Source organism: Periophthalmus magnuspinnatus, chromosome 16, assembly GCF_009829125.3.
Source record: "Periophthalmus magnuspinnatus isolate fPerMag1 chromosome 16, fPerMag1.2.pri, whole genome shotgun sequence".
Taxonomy (NCBI): Eukaryota; Metazoa; Chordata; class Actinopteri; order Gobiiformes; family Gobiidae; genus Periophthalmus; species Periophthalmus magnuspinnatus.
In genome coordinates, this window is record NC_047141.1 from 1,856,001 (window position 1) to 1,883,673 (window position 27,673).

Below are 27,673 nucleotides of genomic sequence, written 5' to 3' on the forward strand. Positions count from 1 at the left end.
TATCTGCGAGTGAACAGTGATGGAAGTGTAGTAGTTGCAAGTTTAATTCCCAGATCAGGATTCTTGCGTTCAGGTCATAACAAGCACACGCACAAGCACATGCACACAGAAATAGTTTATGTAAGGAGAGGAAGCTGTGTGATCCAAAGTCTATATGAGTAACGAGTGCAAATATCATTGCTGTCTCTGTTATTAGACTGTGGCAGTGTTTTTTTCAGACTTTTGATGAGTTCGGAGCAGGAGAAACTGAACATGCTAACTCAGACTCTTTGCCACTCATTATAATTGCTTTTTTATGTCATGTGCATTACCTTCGTGGCGTAAAACAGGGGCCCATCTCCATGATCTTGTTGCAAACAGACATTAAGTTTGATGAATAGACTGCATGGAGTATATAAATACACATAGCTAACCTGCTAGCCGATGTGTTCCAAATATGAAGTGATCATGGACGCACTTCCAATTCACTTTCTGTGTAAAAACTGTGTCCCCTCTCTCTGTAACTGCTGCTGTCAGACTCGTCATTTTGGTCTTAAATCTTCGTATTGACTCGCTCTACAAGATCCTGGGGTTTTTATTTCACTATTGTGTCTGTAAATCAAGATACAGTTGTCGCTCACTTGTTCACCTTTGTTATTGCAATTTTACATGCTTTTTTTTTTTACAGTGTATGAACGTGCATTGTGTTCTGCGTCCTGATTGGTTAAGGGACTGTAGACCATTGTCCATCAGTCTCCTCCGTGCCGTGTCTCCTGTACAGTACAGAATGTGTTCAGACAAATTTACACAAATGTTGGATCACAGTGTGACTCTGAAGTGCTGTGTGTTTGCAAGTTTTCTCCCCGACACAATGTCGATGAAACGTTCTGCACCGACAAAGAGCTCATCGAGGAAGAGGGATATAATATACGAAGGTTTGAACTTTGAGAGTGGTTAAAAAGAAAGAAATGTGAGAAAAAATTAATGCCTGTGTGAGAAAAGTGTATAAAGTGTGTGGTGAGGGGTTTTACTGCTGCAAAACATATAGAATAATTGTAAAAAATAAAACAACTTCACGGATTTCACTTATTGCGGGTTATTTTTAGAATGTAACCCCCACGATAAATGAGGGACCACTGTATAAACATTAATAACAGTCAAATCTGGCATCTTCTTTCCCTGACATCGCTCCTCAACGTTAGCAACAGTTTTGATTGACAGGAAGTTACCCGACAGCCTTGCTCTGGATTGGCTCTTTGGTTGCTATGATACTCGCGGTTGGAATTCCTCATTTGGAACTCAGGTCTAATTTGGCCTCTATAACTGCTCTGGCCTTGATGAGCTTCATTTGGAGCTGAACGCCGTGGGTGACGTCACACTTCCTCTGTCCACTCCTTTATACAAGCTGTGGTTTGGTACAAAACACATATGTCCTGCAGCCCAACCCCTGGGTCATTACTGCAGGACTGTTGAAGTTATTTAAGTAAAGTTCTCCAATGAGCATCTGTGTGTTGACCTTTTAACCCTGATGATGAGGCCACAGCGCAGCAGAACCCATCGTCTCCCATAAACTGGTGAACGCGGTGAGTCAGCTGTCTCCGAGCAGTGTGCAGACAGTCTGATACGGCCCTCAGAGACGCCGGGAGAACAACGCGCTTCCCTTTAGTCCAATTAGCAAGAGCACAGTTAGCTTTAGAGTTAGCTCAGAGTTAGCTTTAGCTCCCAGGCGTTTGTTTATGAAGAAGAGGCTGTTCTCTGCCACTAAAGCGAAGGGTCCTCAGTGGAGCTATAATCCCAAACGAGTCTCAGCTATTGTTTGCAAAAGCTCTTGTGTTTACACTGAACAAGAAAAGTTTACCCTGTTTCATAAGTGTGCTACACTTGTAAATCACACATATCTATATCTATATATCTATCTATGTTCTCATAATCATAATATGTGGGTTATATATCTCATAATCCGCTGATGTTGTGGGTTATGGAAGGCTGTATTATTCAAAAGCTAATATTCTCACTTAAATTGATGTTCCATTTATCATTTACCAAACATCCAACTCCACGATAGAAATAATAATAGTATGTTATTATACACTGCCAAAAAGAAAGTCGCTACTTGGATTTAACTCAGCAAATAGTTCCTCTCCTCCTGCAGTTGGTCAGGTCTAGGTTCAGCAACAGTCTGTGCTCAAAGAATGAGGTCAGCTGACACCTGAATATACTGAATGACCAGGTTATTCCATCAGTGGATTTTTTCTTCCCTGATGGCACAGGCAGATTCCAAGATGACAATGCCAGGATTCATCAGGCTCAAATTGTGACAGAGTGGTTCAGGAGCATGAGACATCATTTTCACACATGGATTGTCCACCACAGAGTCCAGACCTTAACCCCATTGAGAATCTTTGAGATGTGCTGGAGAAGCTTTGTGCAGCGTCAGACTCGACCAGCATCAATGCAAGATCTTGGTGAAAAATTAATGCAACACTGGATGGAAATAAATCTTGTGACATTGCAGAAGCGAAATCGACAATGTCAAACATGCGTGCCATAATCAAAGCTAAAGGCAGAACAACGAAATATTAGTGTGTGACAACTTTTTTTTTTTGGGTGGTGACTTTTTTTTGGCCAGACAATGAATAAAACAAAGATGGCGTTGTGCTGGTTCCACAGGCCTGTGCTCACTGGTGCATGTAACTGTGATGGGAGTGACTCCAGACCAGACAGAGAGTTTAATCTGACATGAGAAGAGTGAAGGTACAGACAGAACACATGCATTTGTACAAAAGAGCCTTTAGAGTTTATACACACTGGGAAAAGGACTATCTATAGAAGACTGAACATACATGGAGCCTTTAACTGTTTGCAGGAATGCAGAATATGTGTCAGAAGAGACTGCAGTCAGGTCACGCCTTCAGCCACGAGGCCAAACATCAAATACTCTTTCCCATTTACTTCCTCAGTACTCGCCCAGTGCCGCCCACTGTAATCAGCTCTGACCAATTCAGAGCAATGACAGCTAGAGCAGAGCTAGCCCGGCTAAACTATGGTGACCAGACGTCCCCACTGACCTGGGACAGCCTCAGGTGATTTGTTTTCTCCAAAACCACTGATTTGTACCTGTTTTATTAAAAAAAATAGCCAATTTGACCCCGACCAACAACAAAGAAGTGAATATAGTGTCATTTATTTAACTAAACTACAGAAAGCACAGTTTAAATGAGCGGTGTAAAGTAAAAAAAAAAAAAAAAAAAAAAAAAGCATCGACAGAAGTCCCTCAGATTCTGACAGACACAAGTGAGATGAGATTGAATGATGTTACACTTTTCACTCTTATGTTTATTGCAGGTTTTCATTTAGAAAATCCGGTGACCCTACGCTAAGAGCAGACTAGGCTAAATATTTTAGGCACTTTGAGGATTTGAAACATTCAAAATGTGACCTTTGTGAAAGTGGTCGATGCCCTGACGCTGCACACGGGCAGCTGTGAACACATCGTCTTGGGTCTCTGTGAGAGGATTCTTTCTGGGCTGGAGTTGCTGTACCTGGAGTAGTCCCTAATTGAGTTCCCATCAGGACAGAGGAGGAGGGGCTTATCCTAGATCCATGGCATGTACCTAAAGGTTTCGGCAGAAGAAAAACTTTTGACAGATTTAAGCACTAAAATTACAAAATGCCCCCTGAGATCAGCTCTGTTCTGCAAACTGGACTGGACCATGTTCTAGTCGTTTCTTTTCATTGAGCCTCTGAAGTTGTATTTGGAGTGATTCATGTTTGAGTAATCATGTTTTATTAAATCGTTTTAGATGAATATTGTGATTTAAAATGTGTAAATTATAACAGAATGATCCACAGAGATGAGAACTATAGAGACACAAGCACAATAGGACTAAGTTAAGTTTAAAGATGATGCAGCCAGAAAGAGGGGGATAGAGTAGAGGGAGGGAGCGAGTGATGAGGCAGTGATGGGGCAGACATGTTGCGAGGTCCAGATTGAGATTCAGGCCTCACTCTCTGACCTGCTGTAGTTCAGTGAGCCGCGGGACAGCCCAAATGTCACATTTAAATTATGTAAATGTGATCATAGACTGAGCTGCATCCTGACAGAGCAGAGTGTGCAGGGACTTTGAATCAGGAGAATGAAGACGCGTGCACAGCCAGGTAAAGTCCAGACATGGAGAAGACGTGTGCACAGCCAGGTAAAGTCCAGACACAGAGAAGGGGACATGGATAGCACAACATGGTAAAGCAGGCAAACCATAGAAGACAGCAAGACATAGATAGTTTAGATTAGGCACTAGACTATCTATGTCTTGCAACCATAGACTGTGTTCCAAATACGAAGTGATCGGCTCTATTGACTCGTCATTTTGGTCTTAAATGTTCGTATTATTTCACTATTGTGTCTGTAAATCAAGATATGAACACATTGGTCCCTGGTTTATCGCGGGGGTTATGTTCTAAAAATAACCCGCAATAGGCAAAATCCACAAAATCCAGCATAATGTTCTTTTTCCTGCAGTCACTGATCCACAAAGCTGAAGCAGACTCCATCCTTATGATGGTCTTGTTGTAGTTACAACCCTTTTTTCATCCTTGTTAAAACTTATTGCTGCTGTTGTACTTATGTTATTTTCCTCCTTCTTTATGAGACAAACCAAAGATTATTTTATTCCGTAATGGCGCCCCCTACAGTTGCAGAACTTCTACCTTCCCTCAGCATGTCCAGAAGTCCAACTTTTTCTGTGATGGTTAGCATCTTCCTTGGTCTTTTGGGTGTGGGTGCAGGCGCCATTGTTGATGTAGGAATGTTTAATCGACATTGTGGGTTTTATCAGGGAGAAAACAGTCACACTGTTAGCATCGAACATTTACGTAAACTGGTCAGGCTGAACGCATTCTGTACTGTACAGGAGATGTGGCATGTCCCTTAGCCAATCAGGACACAGAACACAATGGCCATTCATACGCTGTAAAAAAAAAAAAAAAAAAAAAAAGCATGCAAAATTACAAAAAAAATGAAATAAAATTGCGAAACAGTGAGACTGCGAAACGTGAACCGCGTTCTATAGTGAGGGATCACTGTATTAATAACAGACAAATCAGGCATCTTTTTTCTCTGAGACCAGCGTTAGCAACAGGTTTGATTGACAGCGTTACTAAGCGCCCGCTCTGTAGTGGAGTGTAGTAAAAATATATAGTCCCATCAGAGTTTCTGGTTTAGGCTTTTTGTTTTTCTTTTGTTTTTAAGGTTTTTGGGGTTTTTTTCTAATTGTGTTTTAGTTCTTTTACTTTGCGCTCTGCTCTGTTGTGACTTTTCCAGATATAGACGTGTGAATCAAACTTTGAACCTTGAACCTTGAATCTGGCCAGGAAGCCATTGAACATTTGAGCATTTCTATAGACCAACTTTGGCCATGGACCTGGTGAAAAACCAAAGTGTAGAGGCCGCCGCCATCTTGGATTACTCCGCGCGATTGTTCCGGTTGGTACCTCCTCTGGAAGCTCTTTCGCTACATCTGGTGTAAAACGTTTTTAGCATCTCAAGAGGTATATAGCTAGCTCCTTAGCAAGCTTATTTTGCAGCCTCCATGGATACAGATGAATGATTGATATATGGAGAGAGATGGTCCTAAGGGAATTTCACGTTTTGTGCAGTAACATTTCCACTGCTCTTCTCTGTGGCCTTTGTTTCTCAGTCAAAAATGTACTTTTTGCAATCCAAAAATCACTCAGAATAAAAGTGTTACCTTGCTTTTTATAGGTCCACTATCAAACTTTTCTGGTAGGGGAGGGGTCCACCTGCTGCATGGACCTGTTCCTTTATCTGTCTTGCATTTATTTAACTAGACCTGTTTTTATTGTTTAAAAATATGTTGAAAACATACATTCGTACACTGACCGGACTTTAATGCCATGCTGTGGAACATTTCAGATAAAGCACTGACTTTTTCATGGAGTCAAGCAGGTAGCGGACTTTCCCACGTGAAAAGTTACGTAGTTCAACTTTAAAGTTGTTGTACCTGATTTTTTCTGTCCTAAAAACATGATTAACAGACTTGCTAGTTCATTTTAAATGGTTTGCAGTGGTTCAAAGTTACTCCTCACAGACCAGAGCAGAGTTTGGCCGTGACGGTAAAGCTAACAACAACTAGCATGCTAACGGACAGTATAATGTTTTCTTATTAGATGCAGACGGCATCACGCTCCTGAGGACACATTTTGACCTCAAGCTGCTTTTACAATTTACTGTATTTGCACGAGACACATTTAGCTCAAAGACATGGGGAGAAACAGGAAACAGGCCCTTTAAGACAGGATATTAAATAATGTCATTCTATGAGTTGCTAATTGCGTCTCTTCTAATTGCGCCCCCTCTGGTACTTTCCATCATGACGCCCATCTGCTTCAAAATGTCTTCCTCATAATCCCAACTCGTCCTGTGTTTCTGCTGCTCTGCTCTTTCCCGCTCGTAGCTAAACTCAAAAGTCGTCTCTCTTTGTTTTATGAAAAGGGAGTCGCGCTCGGGGCTTCTCTGTCGCTGCGTTTGATGGAGCTGCAAACCACAAAGACGTCGCCCGCGGCAACCAACATGGCGCCATATGTTAAAGAAGTTTTGATTCAAGATTAATTTAGCGGAGCTTTGCAGCGCCGCGGAGCAGGGATGACATCTCTGAGAGCGTTTTGCAGTGTACAGTCCTCTGTGGTTTGAGATGTGTGGGATTATAGCAGCAGCTCACAAGGGCATTCACACGTGGAAGCTAGCATTACATAAGAAATATACTTGAATGACTTTAAAGGGGACGTATTATGTGAGATAGATGTTTTTAAAGGGCCTGTACCCATTTCTTTCCTTCTATTTCAGCAAAATTGTATAAAGAAGTGGACTAAGTGAGAGCGAAGTCTTCCACAGCATTTGGCTCCAAATGAAGCTCATCAAGGCTAGCATTTATAGCGGATAATTTGGAGCTGAGTTCCATATTTGGAATATCACCCAAGAGTATCGTAGCAACCAAAGAGCCAATCCAGAGCGAGGCTGTTGAAGGTAATGCCTCTTCCCACTCACAACACTGGTTTAGTGGTTTAGTGGGGAGCGGGCACTTAGCAACGCTGTCAATGAAACCTGTTGCTAACACTAGCGAGAGCGACCTCAAGGAAAGAAGGTGCTTGATTTGTCTGTTATTAATGTTCATATCTTGATTTACAGACACAGGAGTGAAATAAAAACCCCACAATCATGTAGAGCAGGTTAATACGAACATTTAAGACCAAAATGACGAGTCTGACAGCAGCAGATACAGAGAGAGGGGACACAGTTTTTCAATGCACAGTGATCCCTTGTGTATTGCGGAGGTTACATTCTAAAAATAAGCCGCAATTGGCGAAATCTGCAAAGTAGTCAGCTTTATTTTTTTACAATTATTATATATGTTTTAAGGCTGTAAAACCCCTCACCGCACACTTTATACACTTTTTTAAAGTAGTATCCACAGAGAACTATTGGCGATGGGCTACACCTGCTTCAGTCCCTGTTTACACCCGGAACAGTTTATATTTGACACAAGGAAAGCCAAATATGTACTTAGGTGGTCTTTGGTGTGAAGGGCTTGAGAGCGACTGTCTTCGGAGTTTCAGATATCGTTACCTGCAAAGTTTGAAGTGCTAAAACTTGGAGAGCTTCTCAGAGGAACACGGGGAGAGCGAAGGAGCAGAGAGTGGTTTTGATCTGCACAGAATGACTTTGGTGTTTTATTTTTTGCATCTCATTCGCACGGCCGCTCGTCTCTAGTGGCACTTCTCACTTTAGGATTCATGAGATTATCAGCGGGGGCCCCGGTCGCAGCAGATACTCACACAAACAGCGACGAGCGCGGCCCTGACCCCGAGTCTCTGCTCCCTGCATTATTCAGGCTCCTCACAAACCTCTCCAGCCTCTCCACTCTCCAGCAGGACGCACTCAAGGGCTCATCTGCAAGTACAAACTGCTCCTCGAGTGGAGGGCCAGAGGGGGGCGCTGTGGGGTCAGGGGGTAGGTTTGCAAATATCACAGAAGACAAAGTTGTAGTTGGATGTGTGAGTAGTTGTCACACAGTACAATGTTCTTTACATAATGTGTTTGTGTCTCTATAGTTATAATCTACGACACTAGTGGATCGTTATGTTAAAATTTACACATTTAAATCACAATATTCATCTAAAACAACTAAAAGAAACAAGTCCAATTGGAGCTGACGTTGCCGTAAACGTCATCACAACAAAGCGCCGCATTCTGTCGACGCCCCCTATGGACAGCTGCACATCACACCAGAGCAGCTCTTTTTTTTTTTTCCATTTGTACCAAAATGGCGACACAAAGCTGTTGAATTTCTGTCCTCTGCATTTGACCCATCCTTCAATGCCACTGGGACAACCAGCAGGGGGCGCATCTCCAGATCATGAGCTCGTCTTTGTCAGGACCTTATCTGCAGGATGGTGGATGCTTTGAGTTGATGGGGGAAAAATGGAGCTTTAAATCATGTTCTAATGCTGTTCTCTCCTCGAAAACAGACCTGGGGTTGTGTTTTGTTTCATTCACATGTTTGAGTAACACTTTATTATTAGTCTGTCTACATCTCAAAAGCTCAAAATGCTCCGTTCTACCTTGTGGTAGTGGTAGTTTTCAAGTTAACAGCTCAATTTACCTTTAGTTCAGGAGACACTGATCCAAATGATTCTAGTGAAGGTGTGTGAAGTTTTAAAACACAGTGGAGCACTTGTATTACCTCATGATGACATCACAAGGTGGAACAGAGTGTTATGCAGGGTTTGTGTGTTAAACATGTGTAAATGAAACAAAACACAACTCAAGGTCTGTTTGTGACGAGGAACATGGCCCCTTCAAAGACAATTTCAGACTCAAAATGTCTATCGTTAATTGGTGGTGTCCAGATGGGGGCGCTGTGGTGCGGTTGAGGGGTCAGAGGCTCCTTCTGGTGACGCCCCGGGCAACGAGGTTCGAAGGGAGATCAGGTTTGTAGAGCTGAGAAAGGACACGACCAGCCTGAGGGCCGGATCTGACTGAAGGAAAGGAGAGACTCACCAGAGACGATTTTACAACTCGAGAATCAGAAACGAGAGGAAGATTTTACAGCTCGAGAATCAGAAACGAGAGGAAAGACCGGAGGCATCTGCACTTCACTTTATACACTACGTTTACACAGAAACGGCTAAATATCTCAGGTTTAAAGGAAACGTTTTAGGAGCTTTTAAACGGTGACAGTGTTCACTCGTCTTTATTAACTCCAAGTTGTTCAAAGCTCAACATTGATTCTCGCTCTGGTTCCTGAAGTACATATTCCATCCATTTTTCTTATGGACTTTTGCAAAAATTCAAGTATTAGAGTTAAAAGATATCACGGAGGCTGGCCAGCTACATGGACTGTACCATAGAGTGTACAGTGGTCCCTGGTTTATCACGGGGGTTACGTTCTAAAAATAACCCACAATGCGCGAAATCCGTAAAGTAGTCAGCTTTATTTTTACAATTATTAATATGTTTTGCAGCTGTAAAACCCCTCACCACACACTTTATACACTTTTCTCACATTTCTCTCTTTTTTAAACACTCTCAAAGTTCAAACCTTCGTAGGCGCCTTTGTCATCAACATTGCGGATTTTGTCGGGGAGAAAACTTACAAACATACAGCACTTCAGAGTCACACTGAGATCCAACATTTATGTAAATTTGTCTGAACACATTCTGTACTGTACAGGAGACACGGCACGGAGGAGACTGATGGACAATGGTCTACAGTCCAACAGCCAATCAGGACGCAGAACACAATACACGTTCATATACTGTAAAAAAGCATGTAAAATCACACTAAAAAAAGATTTGAAAGGTGAACCGTGATATAGCGAGGAACCACTGTATATGAATGTGCATAGTTAACCTGCTAGCTGCCGCGCTCCAAACAGGAAGTGATCATGGGCGCACTTCCTGCTCCATTGACTCCAGTTCACTTTCTGTGTAAAAACTGTGTCCCCTCTCTCTGTATCTGCTGCTGTCAGACTCGTCATTTTGGTCTTAAATGTTTGTATTAACACACTACATGATCCTGGGTTTTTTATTTCACTATTGTGTAATTTATGAACATTAATAACAGACAAATCAGGCGCCTTCTTTCCCCGAGGTTGCTCCTGCTAGCATTAGCGACAGGTTTAATTTTGTCGTAACGGTGGGTGTAGCGGACCAACGAGTGCAGACTCAGGGCAGAATTACGGTGTTTATTTACAATAGTGCAAAAGACAGTTCAGACAGTTCATTTATCACACACGGGACGTAGGTAGTGGGAGGCAGACCAGACGGGCGTAGGGCAGGGCAGGAGCAGGAAACCCAGGACCTGAGTGAGAGCAGAGACTGCCAGGACCGGAGCACGACGAGACCAGGGACAGGACCTGGGAAGACTGAGCAGGAGTGATCCAGAGAGCGGGAGCCAGAGCAGGAGATGGGAAGCAAGCAGGAGGCCAAGACAGGGCAGGAGGCAAGCAGAGGGTCGACTGTACCGGAGCTGGAGCGCAGAGGCAGGAACGGGAACGAGCAAGAGCAGGAATATTGACACGCGGACAGTCTGGCCGAGACTCTGGTCCAAGACGGTCCTGGGGAAAGACAAACAGACGATCTGGCCCTGAGTGTCTTCTGCCGAGCCCTCATATACTCGGCAGCAGGTGCAGGTAATTGCGCTGATGCGCTCCAGGTGCGTGCGGGAGGGGTCAGGAACTCCACCCAGCTCCGGGCAGACAGGTAGGGGAGGGGGAGAGAACACAGGAGGACAGGAAATGCAGGATCATGACAAATTTACAGCATTGCTAAGCGCCTGCTCCCTGCTAAACCAGCGGTGCGCGGGAAGGGGCTTTACCTTCATCAGCCTCGCTCCTGATTGGCTCTTTGGTTGTTATGATACTCGCAGTAGGAACTTTGCTCCAAATCGTCCCTATAACTGCTCGTCTTGATGAGCTTCATTTGGAGATGAACGCTGTGGGTGACGTCACACTCACTCAGTCACTTCTTTACACCGTCTGTGGTGCTAACTAATATCCATAATGTGGTTGTTTTAAGTCCAAAAAGCAAATTTAAAACACAAGATTTGATAAAATACTTTAATAACTTTGTGGTTTATTAAGTTTCAGAAACAGATTTGAAATAAAATTCTGAAGTCTTGTGGTATTTCCTCGTCGCACACATTCACATTCACAGAGCAGATCTGATTAAGTCTGTTCTTCTTGTTTGCAGACGATATTCTGCTGCATAAATAGTTGGCTCCTTTTGATTTAATATTTGAAACTAATTTGAAAATGGAAGTTTGGTTCATTTGCTGTTTAATATTGAAAGCAGAAAATAGAGGAAGAGATTCACTTTTTTAGCCATTTTACGTTATATTTGGTGTTTAAAAAAATATCTATATAAAAATATAATAATAATAATAATAATAATAATAATAATAATAATAATCATCATCATCATCATCATCATAACTGTCCATGAGTTGAGTTTGACATAAACCGTTTGACGACTCATTTTCCTCTTAATCTCGGACATCTTGAATAATGATCAAAGCAGACGTGACCCCGTCCTCCTCTCGCCTTAGAATCACCCTCCCAAAGGTCAGAGGTTACGTCCGTCTGCTGCGCTGTCGCCCCGTGGGATTGTGGGTAAAATGCTCCTTTGACAGCGGCGCAGTTCACCCAGCTGTCAGCCGCCTCCTCGGGCTCGGGACAGTGGCTCCTCCTGCATATTTATAACCTGTGTTTACGTGGAATAAGCCACATTTACAGAGACGTGTAGATTATTAAGAACATTATAAAATAATATGATATGAAGTGAACAAAGACGTCACTGTCACTTTAGTGATGGCACCATACTAACATTTTAAACTATATGAGGATTAGAATCGATCCATATAATACTTGATCACAATGATGATAAAAGCACTCTTTCTTTAGACAATATACTGCATTAAATGTTTGTACTTGTGTTCTGTTCCGATGTGTGTTATGTCTGTAATACCCTCAGTGTCCAGTAGGTTCATAGTAGTCCATGGGTGTGTACTAGTCTGTGTCTTATACTTGTGAAACATACATACATACAGACACATCATTATAAGATCTAGTTCAGTCCTGGTTAAGACCTGGTTCAGTCCTGGTTTAGACCTGGTTCAGTCCTGGTTCAGTCCTGATTTACACCTGGTTCAGTCCTGATTTACACCCGGTTCAGTCCTGGTTCAGTCCTGATTTACACCTGGTTCAGTCCTGGTTCAGTCCTGATTTAGTCCTTGTTTAGCCCTGGTTTAGTCCTGGTTTAGTCCTGGCTTAGTCCTGGTTTAGACCTGGTTTAGACTCATGATTTGTCTCATATTTTGATTCCTTCAGTGTAAAGTTTGCGAATGACTAAAGTTTGACCCAGTTCCAGGTTTAATCAGACGAATTGATCTGAGACAGATCTTTGTAAAACGACTCGTTCGATTCCAGGCCTCTGCAGGAGGGGTTCAAATGCACCAATTCAAATAAAACTAAACTTTTTTTTTTTTTTTTCATCCATCCATCCATTTTCTTCCGCTTATCCGGGGCCGGGTCGCGGGGGCAGCAGTCTAAGCAGGGACTCCCAGACTTCCCTCACCCCGGACACGTCCTCCAGCTCCTCCGGTGGGACCTCAAGGCGTTCCCTTTCCAGCCGAGAGACATAGTCCCTCCAGCGTGTCCTGGGTCTTCCCCGGGGCCTCCTCCCGGTGGGACATGCCCAGAACACCTCCCTAGGGAGGCGTCCAGGAGGCATCCTGAGCAGATGCTCGAGCCACCTCAACTGGTTCCTCTCAACGTGTAGGAGCAGCGGCTCTACTCCGAGCTCCTCCCGTGTGACCGAGCTCCTCACCCTATCCCTAAGGGTGCGCCCGGCCACTCTGCGGAGGAAACCCATTTCAGCCGCTTGTATCCGCGATCTTGTCCTTTCGGTCATTACCCAGAGCTCATGACCATAGGTGAGGGTAGGAACGTAGATTGACTGGTAAATCGAGAGCTTCGCCTTTGGACTCAGCTCCTTCTTCACCACAACGGACTGATACAGCGACCGCATCACTGCAGACGCTGCACCGATCCGCCTGTCAATCTCACGCTTCATCCTTCCCTCACTCATGAACAAGACCCCGAGATACTTGAACTCCTCCACTTGGGGCAAAGACTCACCACCCACCCGGAGAGGGCAAACCACCTTTTTCCGGTCGAGAACCATGGCCTCGGAGTTGGAGGAGCTGATTCTTTTTTTTCTTTTTTTTTTTTTTAGGTAAAATGAGTTCAATCATTAAAAGTTAACAAATGGCTTAGGTACAGATCACCCTCTAACCTGAAGGTATGTAGTTCAAAATCTTCAAAGTTGTAATGCTAAAGTGTATGTAAAAAAGGAGAACATTTTTTGATTTTAAGAAACTCAAGAGTAACTGGACATAGGATCAGATTTATACCATTTATATAATTATAAATCAGATTTCATTATAAAATTGGACAAAATCATGCACAACATGTGGTATTCTCAAAAGAGAGAAACACATTTAAAACCTACATGGATCTGAAGCACCCGAAGGAACAAAAGTGAAACAAAAAACATTAGATTGTTGACATAAAGGTTATTACTCCTCACCTGACGTGTGACCTATGTGCTCCTTATCAGACCTGTGGCCTGTGTTCTCCTTATCTGACCTGTGACCTGTGTCCTGTGACTGTGTGCTTCTTATGTATCTACAGTGGGGCAAAACAGTATTTAGTCAACCATCAATTGTTCAAGTTTTCCCACTTAAAAAGATGAGAGAGGCCTGTCATTTTCATCATAGGTTCACTTCAACTATGAGAGACAGAATGAGAAAAAAAAAATCCATTAAATCAAATATTTATGTGTATATTCTGGTGGAAAATAAGTATTTAGTCAATAGCAAAAGTTCATCTCAATACTTTGTCATATACCCTTTGTTGGCAATGACAGAGGTCAAATGTTTTCTGTAAGTCTCCACAAGGTTTTCACACACTGTAGCTGGCAGTTTGGTCCATTCCTCCTGCAGATCTCCTCTAGAGCAGTGATGTTTTGGGCTGTCGCTGGGCAACACGGACTTTCAACTCCCTCCAAGAATTTTCTATGGGGTTGAGATCTGGAGACTGGCTAGGCCACTCCGGGACCTTTAAATGCTTCTTACAAAGTCACTACTTCATTGCCCAGCAATGAAGGAGTGACTTTTTGATTTTCACTCAAAATCTCACGATAGATGGCCCCATTCATTCTTTCCTTTACACGCATCAGTCATCCTGGTCCCTTTGCAGAAAAACAGCCCCAAAGCATGATGTTTCCACCCCCATGCTTCACAGTAGGTATGGTGTTCTTTGGATGAAACTCAGCATTCTTTCTCCTCCAAAGAGGACAAGTTGGGTTTTTATCAAAAAGTTCTATTTTGGTTTCATTTGACCATATGACATTCTCCCAATCCTCTTCTGGATCATCCAAATGCTCTCTAGCAAACTTCAGATGGGCCTGGGCATGTACTGGCTTAAGAAGGGGGACACGTCTGACACTGGCGTTGTAGTGTGTTACTGATGGTAGCCTTTGTGACTTTGGTCCCAGCTCTCTGCAGGTCATTCAGTAAGTCCCCCATGTGGTTTTGGGATTTTTGCTCATCGTTCTTGTGATCATTTTGACCCCACAGGGTGAGATCTTGAGTGGAGCCCCAGATCGAGGGAGATTATCAGTGGTCTTGTATGTCTTCCATTTTCTAGTAATTGCTCCCACAGTTGATTCCTTCACACCAAGCTGCACCTATTGCAGATTGAGTCTTCGGGGCCTGGTGCAGTTCTACAGTTTTGTCTCTGGTGTTCTTTGACAGGTCTTTGGCCTTGGCCATAGTGGAGTTTGGAGTCTGACTCTTTGAGGTTGTGGACAGGTGTCTTTTATATTGGTAACGAGTTCAAACAGGTGCCACAGGCAACGAGTGGAGGACAGAGGAGCCTCTGAAAGAAGAAGTTACAGGTTTGTGAGAGATGGAAATCTTGTTTGTTTGTAGGTGACCAAATACCAATTTTACTGAGGAATTTACTTATTATTTCATAAAAAATCCTGCAATGTGATTTCCTGGATTCTTTCCCCTTATTTTGTCTCTCATAGTTGAAGTGAACCTATGATGAAAATTACAGGCCTGTCTCATCTTTTTAACCCATCAGAATTCCGGGTAATTTTGGTGAAACTGCCTTTGTTCTGACCTCTCCAAATTAAAATGATCACCATTATTTAACCCTCAGTAGTAAATACACAAGTTTGGGGTCTTTGTAAAGGTAGCACTCTATAGTTTTACCCACAGGCATCAGAATCACTGTGAGTATGTCTGCTGAGCATTTATACACTTTGGAACGCATATAAAAAATGATTTTTCTTATTCATGTCTACTTTTTTTTGTGTGAAAATGAAGGTGTAGAAAGCTGCAGTTGGTAACAGGGGACAAAAATACATTATATTTCAACAGAAAATACTGTTGACCTCTCACATTTCAAATTTGAGGACAATAGAAATTTGATTTTTACACTCCTTTTATTATTAGTAAATCCAGGCGTTTTATGGAGGGACTTTTGATATACCCAAATTCATTCAAACTTCTCCAAACCTATCCAAATGGAGACATTTGGAGAATGTTTGATAAAAAGCAATAACTTTTGAATGCTTCAACCCACAGACATCAGTGAGGGCTTTACTGAAAGCTTACACTTCTGTATCTAACTGCTCTATTACTGATGTAAATTTATATAGTATATCAAAACACAACATAAAATGTATATTTCTATATAAAATATAGTCAAAACAAGTGGTATGGATCAAAACAAATATATACTGACGATACTAGACAATGATGCTTCTCCCTGCTTCCTTCTTCCTGTTGTGTTCTGATGTCTCCTGCCTCTGCCAGCTCCAACACAAGAGTTTATCTAAAGGCCTTTTGGTGCATGGGGATTTTACCCTTTGCTCTACAGTGTCCTTTATAGAGAATCAAGGCATTCACAAAGGCAATATCCACAAAATGGTAGAAAAACATTTCTTTGTTTGCTTTGTGTGCAAAACCTCATAATAGCCGATAAGCACATCTGATCACTCAACGTCACCCATGTGCCTAAGGAAAAACACAAACATAAGTAACAACAAAGTACAAAATTAAGAGGGGTGAAGTAAATTATATCATATACATGTCCATAATCATCACAAACGACACACAATGATGCAGGATTTATGCATGGAGTGACGCTTCGTCTCTACACTGTACTCTATCTGCGTACAGTAAATCATGACAAACTGTACATCATCTTGTTCAGCTGCTCAGTGGCTGTTAGTGTAAAGCATCAGTAATGCGGAATGTGTAGTAATTGGTTGTTACTACAATGGTGAGAGCGAGCGTAAACATTCTGCGATCTGGGGCTTCAGTGATCTGCAAAACCAACGCTGATTGTCAAATTAGGTGTGAATCAGAAGCTAACATTTGGGTTTATCATTGGGCAGCACAGTTATCGCTGTATGAACTATATTCTGCCAGATATTAACAATAAACAAAGTCTGATCTGAACTCTCCACAGGAACGTGTCAGAGTGCACCTCACCCATGCACACAGAAGAGATGCTAATGTGTGCACATCTTATATTTTTACCTACAATAATACAAACTGCAGAATAAAACAATAGACAAATGAAGTGTAATTCATACAGTTAAACACAAATGTGCCAGAGCGCATGGTTCGAATGTGCACTATGTGCACAGAACAGATGCTAATGGATTACACATGATATATTTTACCTACAGTTATGTCAGTAGCAGAATAAACCACACTTACCGATCGAAAACAGCATCTGATCCATCCAAACATGAGGTCCTCTACTCCTGAGTCCACTGTGGAATTTTCTCTCTCTGACACAAACCGCTCCGGGTCAGAGATGCCTCGTATAAATTGTACAAACATTCACAGTGTCCTGGATCACATGCTTCATTTGTTTTGTCTATTTCGTCATGTTTCGAACGCGAAACTGCAGTGCATAAAATATGCACAAATTACACATGAAGGGACGATTTACTCACTTTTTTACGCACTCGTCATGCTCCGTCTGTTTATGGAAAACCATGGCATGTGATACATTGTCGTGTTCCGCTGCTCATTGGCTGTAAAGGGAAATTGTCACTAAATGTGTGTAATGTAATTGGTCGATTATACAGGGAGGAGAGTGGGTGTAAACGTTCAGTCATCTGCAGCACTGATTCACTGTCTGGGGCTCCAGTAAACCACAACCCCCACCTTATTGGCCAACATTGCTGTCAATCAGAAGCTAACACGTGTTTTTAGCACTGAGGAAGAAAGTTCGCAATGACAGAAGTTTATTATGCCTGAACTCAACAAAAGAGATGTAAAAAAGTGACTGAACCGATTTCGCCTTTGGAAGACTTTCCTGCAGCAGATTGGACATGGAGGATCTAACTTGTTTTGTGGAAATAATGTCTTCACTGGATTATATTCTCTGGACCTGTACAGAACAAATGAGACTAACTTTGTGGGAATATGTTGATGTTTGACAGAACCAGTGCGCTCAAAGTTAAGTGAAGTCCAAATCAAAATCTTTGGCTTTTTCTGTAAAAACGTCTTTCCTGTCATCACTGTGGTGATTGCAGGTGAAAATGGTTTACATATTCAAAAGGATGAGCGCCGTAGCTTTCATTTGATGTATAGATTGTTTGTGTGGGTGATGCAGAAGTATACGTACCTCGCTGTAAAGTTGTAAAGTAGGGACGTTCTGACGGCCCAGCAGGTTAAGTGGGAGAACTTGCACAATTGGTGGCTGACAATTTTTTTGCCCCACTGTATTTATGGGACTATGACGACTGACTCAATACACCACTTTAACTTTGAATACAAGATCTCATGATTGTCGCTGTTTAAAAACTGTCCACTCTAGAACTGAAATGAAAAAAAAAACCCATTGATTCTTATTTTTTCCCAAAAATGTAACATCTGAAGGACATGTAAAACTGGAGCCACTGCAGCACTTTAAAAATGTGGAGATAAACATTTATAATCACACCTGCTCCTGTTTAAATAGACCTGTGCAGGTGTGTGTTTTGTTCTCGTCAGACTTTCCCTGTGAACATAAACATAAACAGTGCTGTTTGTTTCAGATCGGAACGTGGGACCCGTCCAGTGGACTCAACATGACGGAAAACCAGAGGGGTAAAAACACCAACGTGTCCGACTCCCTGTCCAACCGCTCCCTCGTGGTGTCCACCATCTTGGTAAGAATGACTCTCATACTACAACGCAACAGCTGTTTAGTCCTGATGTAGACCTGGTTTAGTCCTGGTTTAGACCTGGTTTAATCTTGGTTTAGATCTGGTTTAGTCCTGGTTTAGACTTGGTTTAGTCCTGGTTTAGTCCTGGTTTAGACCTGGTTTAGTCCTGAGGTAGACCTGGTTTAGTCCCGGTATAGTCCTGGTTTAGGCCTGGTTTAGTCCTGGTTTAGACCTGGTTTAGTCCTGGTTTAGACCTTGTTTAGACCTGGTTTAGACCCGGTATAGTCCTGGTTTAGACCTGGTTTAATCTTGGTTTAGATCTGGTTTAGTCCTGGTTTAGGCCTGGTTTAGTCCTGATGTAGACCTGGTTTAGACCTGGTTTAGACCCAGTTTAGACCTGGTTTAGACCCGGTTTAGTCCTGGTTTAGACCTGGTTTAATCTTGGTTTAGACCTGGTTTATTCCAGGTTTAGACCTGGTTTAGTCCTGATTTAGACCTGGTTTAGACCTGGTTTAGACCTGGTTTAGACCCGGTATAGTCCTGGTTTAGGCCTGGTTTAGTCCTGGTTTAGACCTGGTTTAGTCCTGGTTTAGACCTGGTTTAGTCCTGGTTTAGTCCTGGTTTAGTCCTGGTTCAGTTCTGTTTTAGTGGTGCATATTCCCTCATATTTAAGCTGCTTGGTTCAGTAGTTTGTGAATGTCTCGTGTCCAGTGCAGAGGCAGATGTTTGGTAATAAAATACAAGTACTTGAGCGGAGTGAGTGATCTGATCTGAATCAGCTTAACATTTAAATCAAAACTATTTGGAGTTTTTGGTCATAGATTTTATGTAATATTATATTGTATTTTCCTCTGTGGGTTTTGGGTTTGGAGTAAATTGATCTGTTTGTTGGTTTGTCCAGTAGCTCTGCAGCTCTGAGACCTTCAGCCTCGTGAACGTTTACAGCTCAGAATGATGGTGCGTTCACACCAGGGCATCAGGGGGTTGAGTTTACATGCAAAGCCTATGGTGGACGTGCATCTTGGCTGCCCTGCGTTTTTGTGGTGTGTCTTCAAGTGTCACAGCAGCGCGAATTTGGCACTGACACGGCACATCTCAAGCATTCAGGCATCGGACATTTTGTTCGCACGTCCAAAAGCTGAAAAGCAGAAGTTTTTAGCATTTGACGCGCAGCGTCAACCAGTCAGAGACTTTGCTCCAGTGACAAAGCAACGTCATCATCCAGAGCAAGGAGAAAGAAATTCAGCCAGAAACTAGTGGCAACTTAATTATGTTGGTCACACTGGCTAGCATACCGCATCGCAGACCGCAATAGATGCCCTTGACAATGGACGCTCTGGTTCCAGGGTGTCCATGATGCGTGTCGAAGGTGCAAATGCAAATGCTGAAATGCAAAGTCATCCAGCTAGAGGCGTCCAACGCATTCTTGACGCCCTGGTGTGAAAGCACCATAAACCCTTTCAGTCACATGCAGCTAAACAGAACCAGGTCCTGGATTTAAACATTGTCAAAGTCCTGTCTCACATTTTAAGGAAGACTGTTCCAGGTCCTCAGAGTGGTTCATGTGGCTCTAACATGTGGGAGATGTTCTTTGGTGCTGGTCCATGGAGAGACTTGTTCACAAGCAGAGCGGCTTTAAAGTCTATTCTCTGAGCCACAGACCTGAGCACAGGACACGTGCTCGTACTTCCTGGTTCTAGTCAGGACCTGAGCAGCAGTGTTCTGGATGTACTGTTCTGTCTTAAGGCTCGTTTGGAGAGGCCAGTGAGCAGGACGTTACAGTCGTCTAATCTACTGGAGACAAATGCAGGATAAGTCTCTCTAAGTCTGGGTTTGACAGTTTACCTTTGATTTTTGCTGTTTTTTAATGGTAAAAAAGCTGCAGATGTTACTGATTTGATTTGGCTGTTAAAGTTCAAATCTTCGAGTCCATTATTACCTCTAGATTTCTAGCCTGATTTGAAGGTTTTAGAGACAGAGTGTGAAGGTGACTGCTGACACTTTCTTTATGTTTCTGTCGGCCAAAGACTATGACTTGAGTCTTGCCTAAGTTTAACTGGAGAAAGTTGTTTTTCATCCACACACTGATCTGTAAATAGTAAATAGACTTTGGATGCATTGGTTCTTTCTCTCCCTGTGCCTGTGCTGTGTCCATGGTCCACTGCAGGTTTACTCTACATTGTTAAACGTGAGTCATTTAAGGCATTTTACATCTTCCTCTACTGAACTAAAGATAAAAGGAGCAGTTAACTTGAAAACTACCACTTCATGACATCACAAGGTGGAACAGAGCATTTTGAGCTTTGGAGATGTTACAGATTAATTATAAAGTGTTACTGTATTATAGTGTTAAAGTGTGTGAATGAAACAAACCACAACTCCAGGTCTGTTTTTGAAGAGGTAACAGCGTTAGAACATGAATTAAACCCCACAAGAGTTAATTTTGTTTAATATTGGACCTTTATTTGACTGGCCTTTGAGTTTGAAACCTGGTATTGGTGCATCCAGCGAGGTTGCGTTGTCATTTTGGTACAAATGAAAAAAAAAAAAAAAGTGCTGCTCTATTGTGATGTGCAGTTATCCATAGGGGGCTGTCGTAACGGCAGGTGCAGGTGCGGACCAAGGAGTGCAGACTCGGGGCAAGTTAACAGTGTTTATTTACAAAATGGTGAAATACAGTTTCTAATAGTTCATTTAACACACACGGGGAGCCAGGGAGCGGGAGGCAGACCAGACGGCCGTAGTGCAGAGCAGGGATGGGAAAGCCAGGACCAGAGCGAGGACAGGATCAGGACGAGACCGGGGCAGGCCGAGCCAGAGTAGTCCAGAGAGCGGGAGCCAGGGCAGGAGACGGGAAGCAAACCGAAGACCAAGACTGAACAGGAGGCAAGGCAGAGGAGTGACTATACCGGAGCTGGAGCGCAGAGGCAGAAGCAGGAACAAGCGAGAGCAGGAAGGTTGACACGCGGACGGTCTGGCCCGAGACGGTGATGGAAACAGGGTGAAGACGAGAAGGAATACGCGGACGGTCTGGCTCCGAGTGTCTTCTAATGCCTCGTTTATCACAGTGCCTTCAAATACTCGGCAGCAGGTGGAGGTAATTGCTAATGCGCTCCAGGTGCGCACGGGAGGAGAAGGCACTCCGCCCAGCTCCAGGCTCAGACAGGTGAGGGAGGGGACAGCACACAGGGAGACAGATACTACAGGCATCATGACAGGGGCACTGGATTTGTTTCTTTATTATGTCAATGTAGATGAATATTGTGATTTAAAATGTGTAAATTATAACATAATGACCCACAGAGATGAGAACGACAAAGACACAAGCACAATATGTCTGGTTTAAACCCTGTGACTTATCCCCAGTTGAACCCTGTCTGACCATGAGCTGAGCCTTTCTTTGCTTTTAAAATGGAACTACTTTTTGTCCTGTAAAATTTCAGGGCTCTTCAGAAGCAGCAGTGTGAAAAGGCTGTGACATTTAAACCTCAGAGCACTCATGTATCCCTCCACCGCTCCAGACAATGCGCTCCTCTACGGCACGACTCATGGGAAAGACCAGGGCTTGGTTTGTTATGAGCAGGGCCGTTTCCAGCTTTAGTAGGGGCCCTGGGCAGGATGATTTTGGGGGCCCCCTCTGTGTGCCAAAATGGAGAGATTGCTTGTGACAGTTGACCAGATCAGAGTCCAGACTTAGTGGGATGGAACAGTGTTGGTTTATAGCCCTGTTGCCCCTGGACCACTGCTGTGTTTCAGGCGACATCACAACATCTTACAGGACAATTATATTTAATACAGATGGAGGCAGCTAATATTCAAATTATTAAAATGCAGATTTATGTTGTAATATAGTAAGATCTAGGGTCCAGTCTATAGAGTGTAAACTTATTGCTAATGTTGGCGGGAGCAACCTCGGGGAAAGAAGGCGCCTGATTTGTCTGTTATTAATGTTCATATCTTGATTTACAGACACAATAGTGAAATAAAAACGCAAGGATCATGTAGAGCAGGTTAATACGAACATTTAAGACCAAATCGACAAGTCTGACAGCAGCAGTTACAGAGAAAGTGCATTGGGACCAGGTCGACGGAGCTGATCACTTCCTGTTTAAAATGCGGCGGTTAGCAGGTTAGCTATGTCCATTTATATATGCAGTCTGTGGTCTAGGCACAAATAAAATGATCAGGTTCAACAGGCTCTTGTCCCCATCTGGGAGTATGACATCATCACATTGAGAATCTGAAAAACAAAGAGAAAGAGCGAGACCCATTTCCTCTTTTCACAGTTTAAAAAGTTTATGTTTCATTAGTATCTGACAAATAGGTCTTTTGAATTTTCTAATCGTTCATGTAACTCAGAGTTGCTTTGGGAAAACAGCAATTAAAAGATGAACATTTGCAGTTGTAAATGTTTCAAAAGATGATTAAATCAGACCTGTTCTTCAAACTGTTCTGTTCAGATGTTTTTCCATGTTCTAGTCGTTTCTTCTCATTGAGCCTCTGAAGTTGTATTTGGAGTGATTCATATTTGAGTAATCTTTAATCAACTGTTTAAATTGTTTTTTTTTGACGATTTACCCCCGTTTAACCTCCACCAATACACGCCCACTGTGACGTATGCACTTCCCTCTCCAGTTTTATTTTCTTAATAAAAGCCACCTGTCCATAGGGGGCGGCGACAACGTGTGGCACTTTGTTGTGATGACATTTACGGTGACATCAGCTCCCATTGGGCACCACAGTTTTCTAATGTGAAAGTCAGCGGACTTGTGTCTTTTATTAAGTCGTTTTAGATGAATATTGTGATTTAAAATGTGTAAATTATAACATCATGATCCACAGAGAACTATAGAGACACAAGGACTGAGTTAATATATGTAGTACACATCCATCCATTTTCTTCGGCTTATCCCGGACTGGGTTGCGGAGGCCGCAGCCTAAGCAGGGACTACAAGACTTCACTCACCCCAGACACGTCCTCCAGCTCCTTTGGTGGGACCGCAAGGTGTTTTCAGGCCAGCCAAGAGACATAGTCTCTCCAGCGTGTTGTGGGTCTTCCTTGGGGCCTCTTACCGGTGGGACATGCCCGGAACACCTTCCCTTGGGAGCCACCTTTTTCCGATCGAGAACCATGGCCTCAGATTTGGAGGAGTGGATCCTCATGCCACTTCACATTCAGCTGCAAACCGCCCCTGTGCTGCAGGTCCTGGCTCGATGAAGCCATCAGGACAACATCATCTACAAACAGCAGAGATGAGATCCTGTGGTTCCCAAACCAGACCCCTTCCGGCCCCTGACTGCACCTATAAATTCTGTCCATAAATATAATGAACAGAACTGGTGACAAAGAGCAGCCCTGGCGGAGTCAAACATGCACCGGGAACACGTCTGCCGGCAATGCAAACACAGCTCCTGCTCCGGTCATACAGGGACCAGGCAGCCCTTAGCAAAGGGCCCTGGACCCCATACTCCCAGAGCACCCCCCAAAGAAAACCACGAGGGACACTTCTGAATACCTTGTCCAGATCCTCAAAACACATTTGGACTGGTTGAGCAAACTCGCATGAGCCTGGAGCACCCGATGGAGAGTATAGAGCAAGTCCAGTGTTCCGCGACCAGGATGAAAACCACACTGCTCCTCCTGAATCTGAGGTTCAACTGTCGGTCGGATTCTCCTCTCCAGTCCCTGGAATAGACCTTACCAGGAAGGCTGAGGAGTGTGATTCCCCTGTAATTGGAACACACCCTCCGGTCCCCCTTCTTATACAGAGGGACCACCACCCCGGTCTGCCAGTCCAGAGGCACTGTCTCTGACTGCCACGCAATGTTGTGGAGACATGTCAGCCAAGACAACATCCAGAGACTTGAGGTACTCGGGACGGATCTCGTCCATCCCCGGAGCCTTGCCACCAAGGAGCTTGCCAACCACCTCAGTGACTTCAGCCACGGTCATGGTCGAGTCCGCCTCCAGGTCCCCAGTCTCTGCTTCCTCCTCAGAAGACGTGACAGTAGGTTTGAGGAGATCCTCAAAGTGTTTCTTCCACCATCCGACAACATCCCCAGTCGAGGTCAGCAGCTCTCCACCCGCACTGTAAACAGTGTTGGTGAAGCACTGCTTCCCCCTCCTGAGGCGTCGGACGGTTTGCCAGAATCTCTTTGAGGCTGTCCGATAGTCCTTTTCCCTGGCCTCTGTGACCGCATGAGCCGCAGCACGCTTGGCTCACCAATACTCGTCATCTGCCTCAGGATTCCCATGAACCAATAAGGCTCGATAGGACTCCCTAATTTCCGATGTCCATTACCGGGTTCGGGGTTTGCTGTCGTGAAAAGCACCACAGACCTTACGACCACAGCTGTGAGCAGCGACATTGATAATAGAGGTGGAGAACATGGCCCACTCAGAGTCCACGTCCCAAGCCTCCCCCGGGATCAGGGAGAAGACAGAGGGCTCCAACAGACATTCTCAGCAGACCCTCACGATGCGCTTGGGCCTGCCAGGTCTGTCCGGCTTCCTCCTCCGCCAGCGGATCCAACTCACAACCAGGTGGTGATCAGTTGACAGCTCTGCCTCTCTCTTCAGCCGAGTTTCCAAGACACGCAGTCGGAGGTCAGATGACACGACAACAAAGTTGATCATCGACCTCCGACCTAGAGTGTCCTGGTGCCACGTGCACCGATGGACACCCTTGTGCTCGAACATGGTGTTTGTTATGGACAAACTGTGACTAGCACAGAAGTCCAATAACAAAACACCACTCGGGTTCAGATCAGGGAGGCCGTTCTTCCCAATCACGCCCCTTCAGGTGTCACTGTCGTTACCCACATGGGCGTTGAAGTCCCCCAGGAGAACACATTTTACAAAATAAACATTATTATTTGAATATTTAAAGGTCCCATATTAGTGTTTTCTCTGATCCATGTTCTAATGTTTCGTCATCACAAACAGACCTGGAGTTGTGTTTTGTTTCATTCACACATGTTTATCACACAAACCCTGCATATTTAGGTTCTTCTCTCAAACTGAAAACACTCTGTTCTACCTTGTGATGTCATCATGTGGTGATACAGGAAGTGCTCCACTGTGTTTTTAAACTCCACACACCTTCACTAGAGTCATTTGGATCATTTCAGCTCTTGGAATTGCCAATCTCAACTGAAATAAAGGTAAAAGAAGCTGTTAACTTGAAAACTACCATTTCATGACATCACAAGGTGGAACAGAGCATTTTGAGCTTTGGAGATGTTACAGACTAATAATAAAGTGTTACTCAAACATGTGAATGAAACAATACACCACTCCAGGTCTGTTTTTGAGGAGGTTACAGCTTTAAATTTCTGCATCATTTTGTTTTTAGGTCAGTTTGGTCAGTTAGTTTAGGTCAGTTCTCATGTTTTGCCTGTCTGTATTTTACTCCCACACTTCCGTTCATCTCAGGAGGAAATCCACAACGTCTCTGTTTAAATTTTCTTGGTGATATCAAGGGCTCCACTCAGAAACAACAATATCCCAGATTACAGGGTGCCGCTGTTTACCGCCCATGAGTCCTCGGCTTTTCTCTGTAAAATAAAGGGTTCGTTGTTATTAATGTGCCTCTAATTGGCGTTTTGAGTGGCGCGGCGGCGATGATGATGAGGAGGAGGCGAGGAAGAGGGCGGGTTGTCAGGAACATGGTTTGTTACGAGTTTGATTGATGTGCATTTTCCGAGCGCTTTCCAATTATTTTCTCGGGGATTATGAAGTGAAACATGATGTAATTGCTGTTAAAATCTTGGCCTATCAGCGCTCTATCTATCCGAGGAATCAGGGGCGGAAAGCAGGAACTGGAGGCGCTTTGGGCTCATATTTTGAACAGGAAAACTGAGGAGAGGCAGAGCCAAGTGGGACATGAGGAGGTGCTCAGACTGTGTCCCCTCTCTCTGTAACTGCTGCTGTCAGACTCATCATTTTGGTCTTAAATGTTCATATTAACTCGCTCTACATGATCCTGGGGTTTTTATTTCACTATTGTGTGTGTAAATCAAGATATGAACATTAATAACAGACAAATCAGCCGCCTTCTTTCCCCCGAAGTCGCTCCTGCTAGCGTTAGCAACAGGTTTGATTGACAGTGTTGCTAAGCACCCACTCCCTGCTAAACCAGCAGCAGGAGCTGAGCGCGAGCAGGAAGGGGCGTTACCTTCAACAGCCCCGATCTGGATTATGAAGATTGGGGTCTGGAGGACTAAAGCGGAGAATGAGGAGGGAGGGTTTGAGGATAGAAGGAACACTGTGATTGACTGAACACAGGGGTCTGCAACCACTCTCTAAAGAGCCACATGCGGCTCTGTAAAGACTCCAGTGCATATTTTGTGTTTACAGTGTTCCCTCGTTTATCGCAGGCGTTACGTTGTAAAAATAACCCACCTGCAATAGGCAAAATATGCCAATTAGTCAGCTTTATTTTTTACAATTATTATATATGTTTTAAGGCTGTAAAACCCCTCACCACACACTTTATACACTTTTCTCAGACAGGCATTAACATTTTCTCACATTTCTCTCTTGTTTAATTCATTAATAGTGGCTCACGTGTATTTCACAGTTCCTCTGACCATACCTCGTCCTGGCGCCGCTCCGCTGTAGTGTCGATCCAACATTTATGTAAATTTGTCTGAACACATTCTGTACTGTACAAGAGACACGGCACAGAGGAGACTGATGGACAATGGTCTACAGTCCCTTAACCAATCAGGACTCAGAACACAATGCACGTTCATACACTGTAAAAAAGCATAGAAAACTGCACTAAAAAAATCAGCAAAACAGCGAGACTGTGAAAGCTGAAGCGTGATATAGCGAAGGACAACTGTACTTCATTGAGTTTGTATTTGACAGTATTTTATTTTTTTATGTATTTACATATTTTTACTATTCGTCTGAGCAAATTCCAACATAAACAACATAACATCCACCGCCTCCGTCCCTCACTCACCCCACACACCACCCCCATCCTCATCCATAGCCTGGTCACTTCCCGTATAGACTACTGCAATTCTCTTCTGTTCGGACTCCCACAGAAATCACTCCATAAACTCCAACTGGTCCAAAACTCAGCTGCCCGCATTATCACACACACACACCCTCCCATCACCACATCACACCTGTCCTGCAACAGCTCCACTGGCTCCATCACGCACCGCATACACTACAAAATCATACTCCTCACATACAAAGCTCTCCACAACCTGGCCCCTCCATACCTGTCTGACCTCATTCACATCTCCACACCTGCCCGCTCCCTCCGCTCCTCCTCTTCCCTGCACCTCACTGTCCCTCCTGCCCGTCTTGTCACTATGGGGAGCAGAGCCTTCAGCTGCTCTGCTCCCCAGCTCTGG

The 27,673-nt window shown here is 43.8% G+C and overlaps 1 protein-coding gene across 1 annotated transcript in view; it reads left to right on the forward strand.

Moving 5' to 3' along the window:
- grik2 (glutamate receptor, ionotropic, kainate 2) overlaps positions 1 to 27,673 on the forward strand; it is a 280,443-nt gene that overhangs the window by 143,453 nt on the left and 109,317 nt on the right. Inside the window, exon 9 of the mRNA XM_033980607.2 lies at positions 18,188 to 18,301. Coding sequence (XP_033836498.2) covers positions 18,188 to 18,301 — 114 coding nt within the window. The remainder of the gene's footprint in view (positions 1 to 18,187; positions 18,302 to 27,673) is intronic.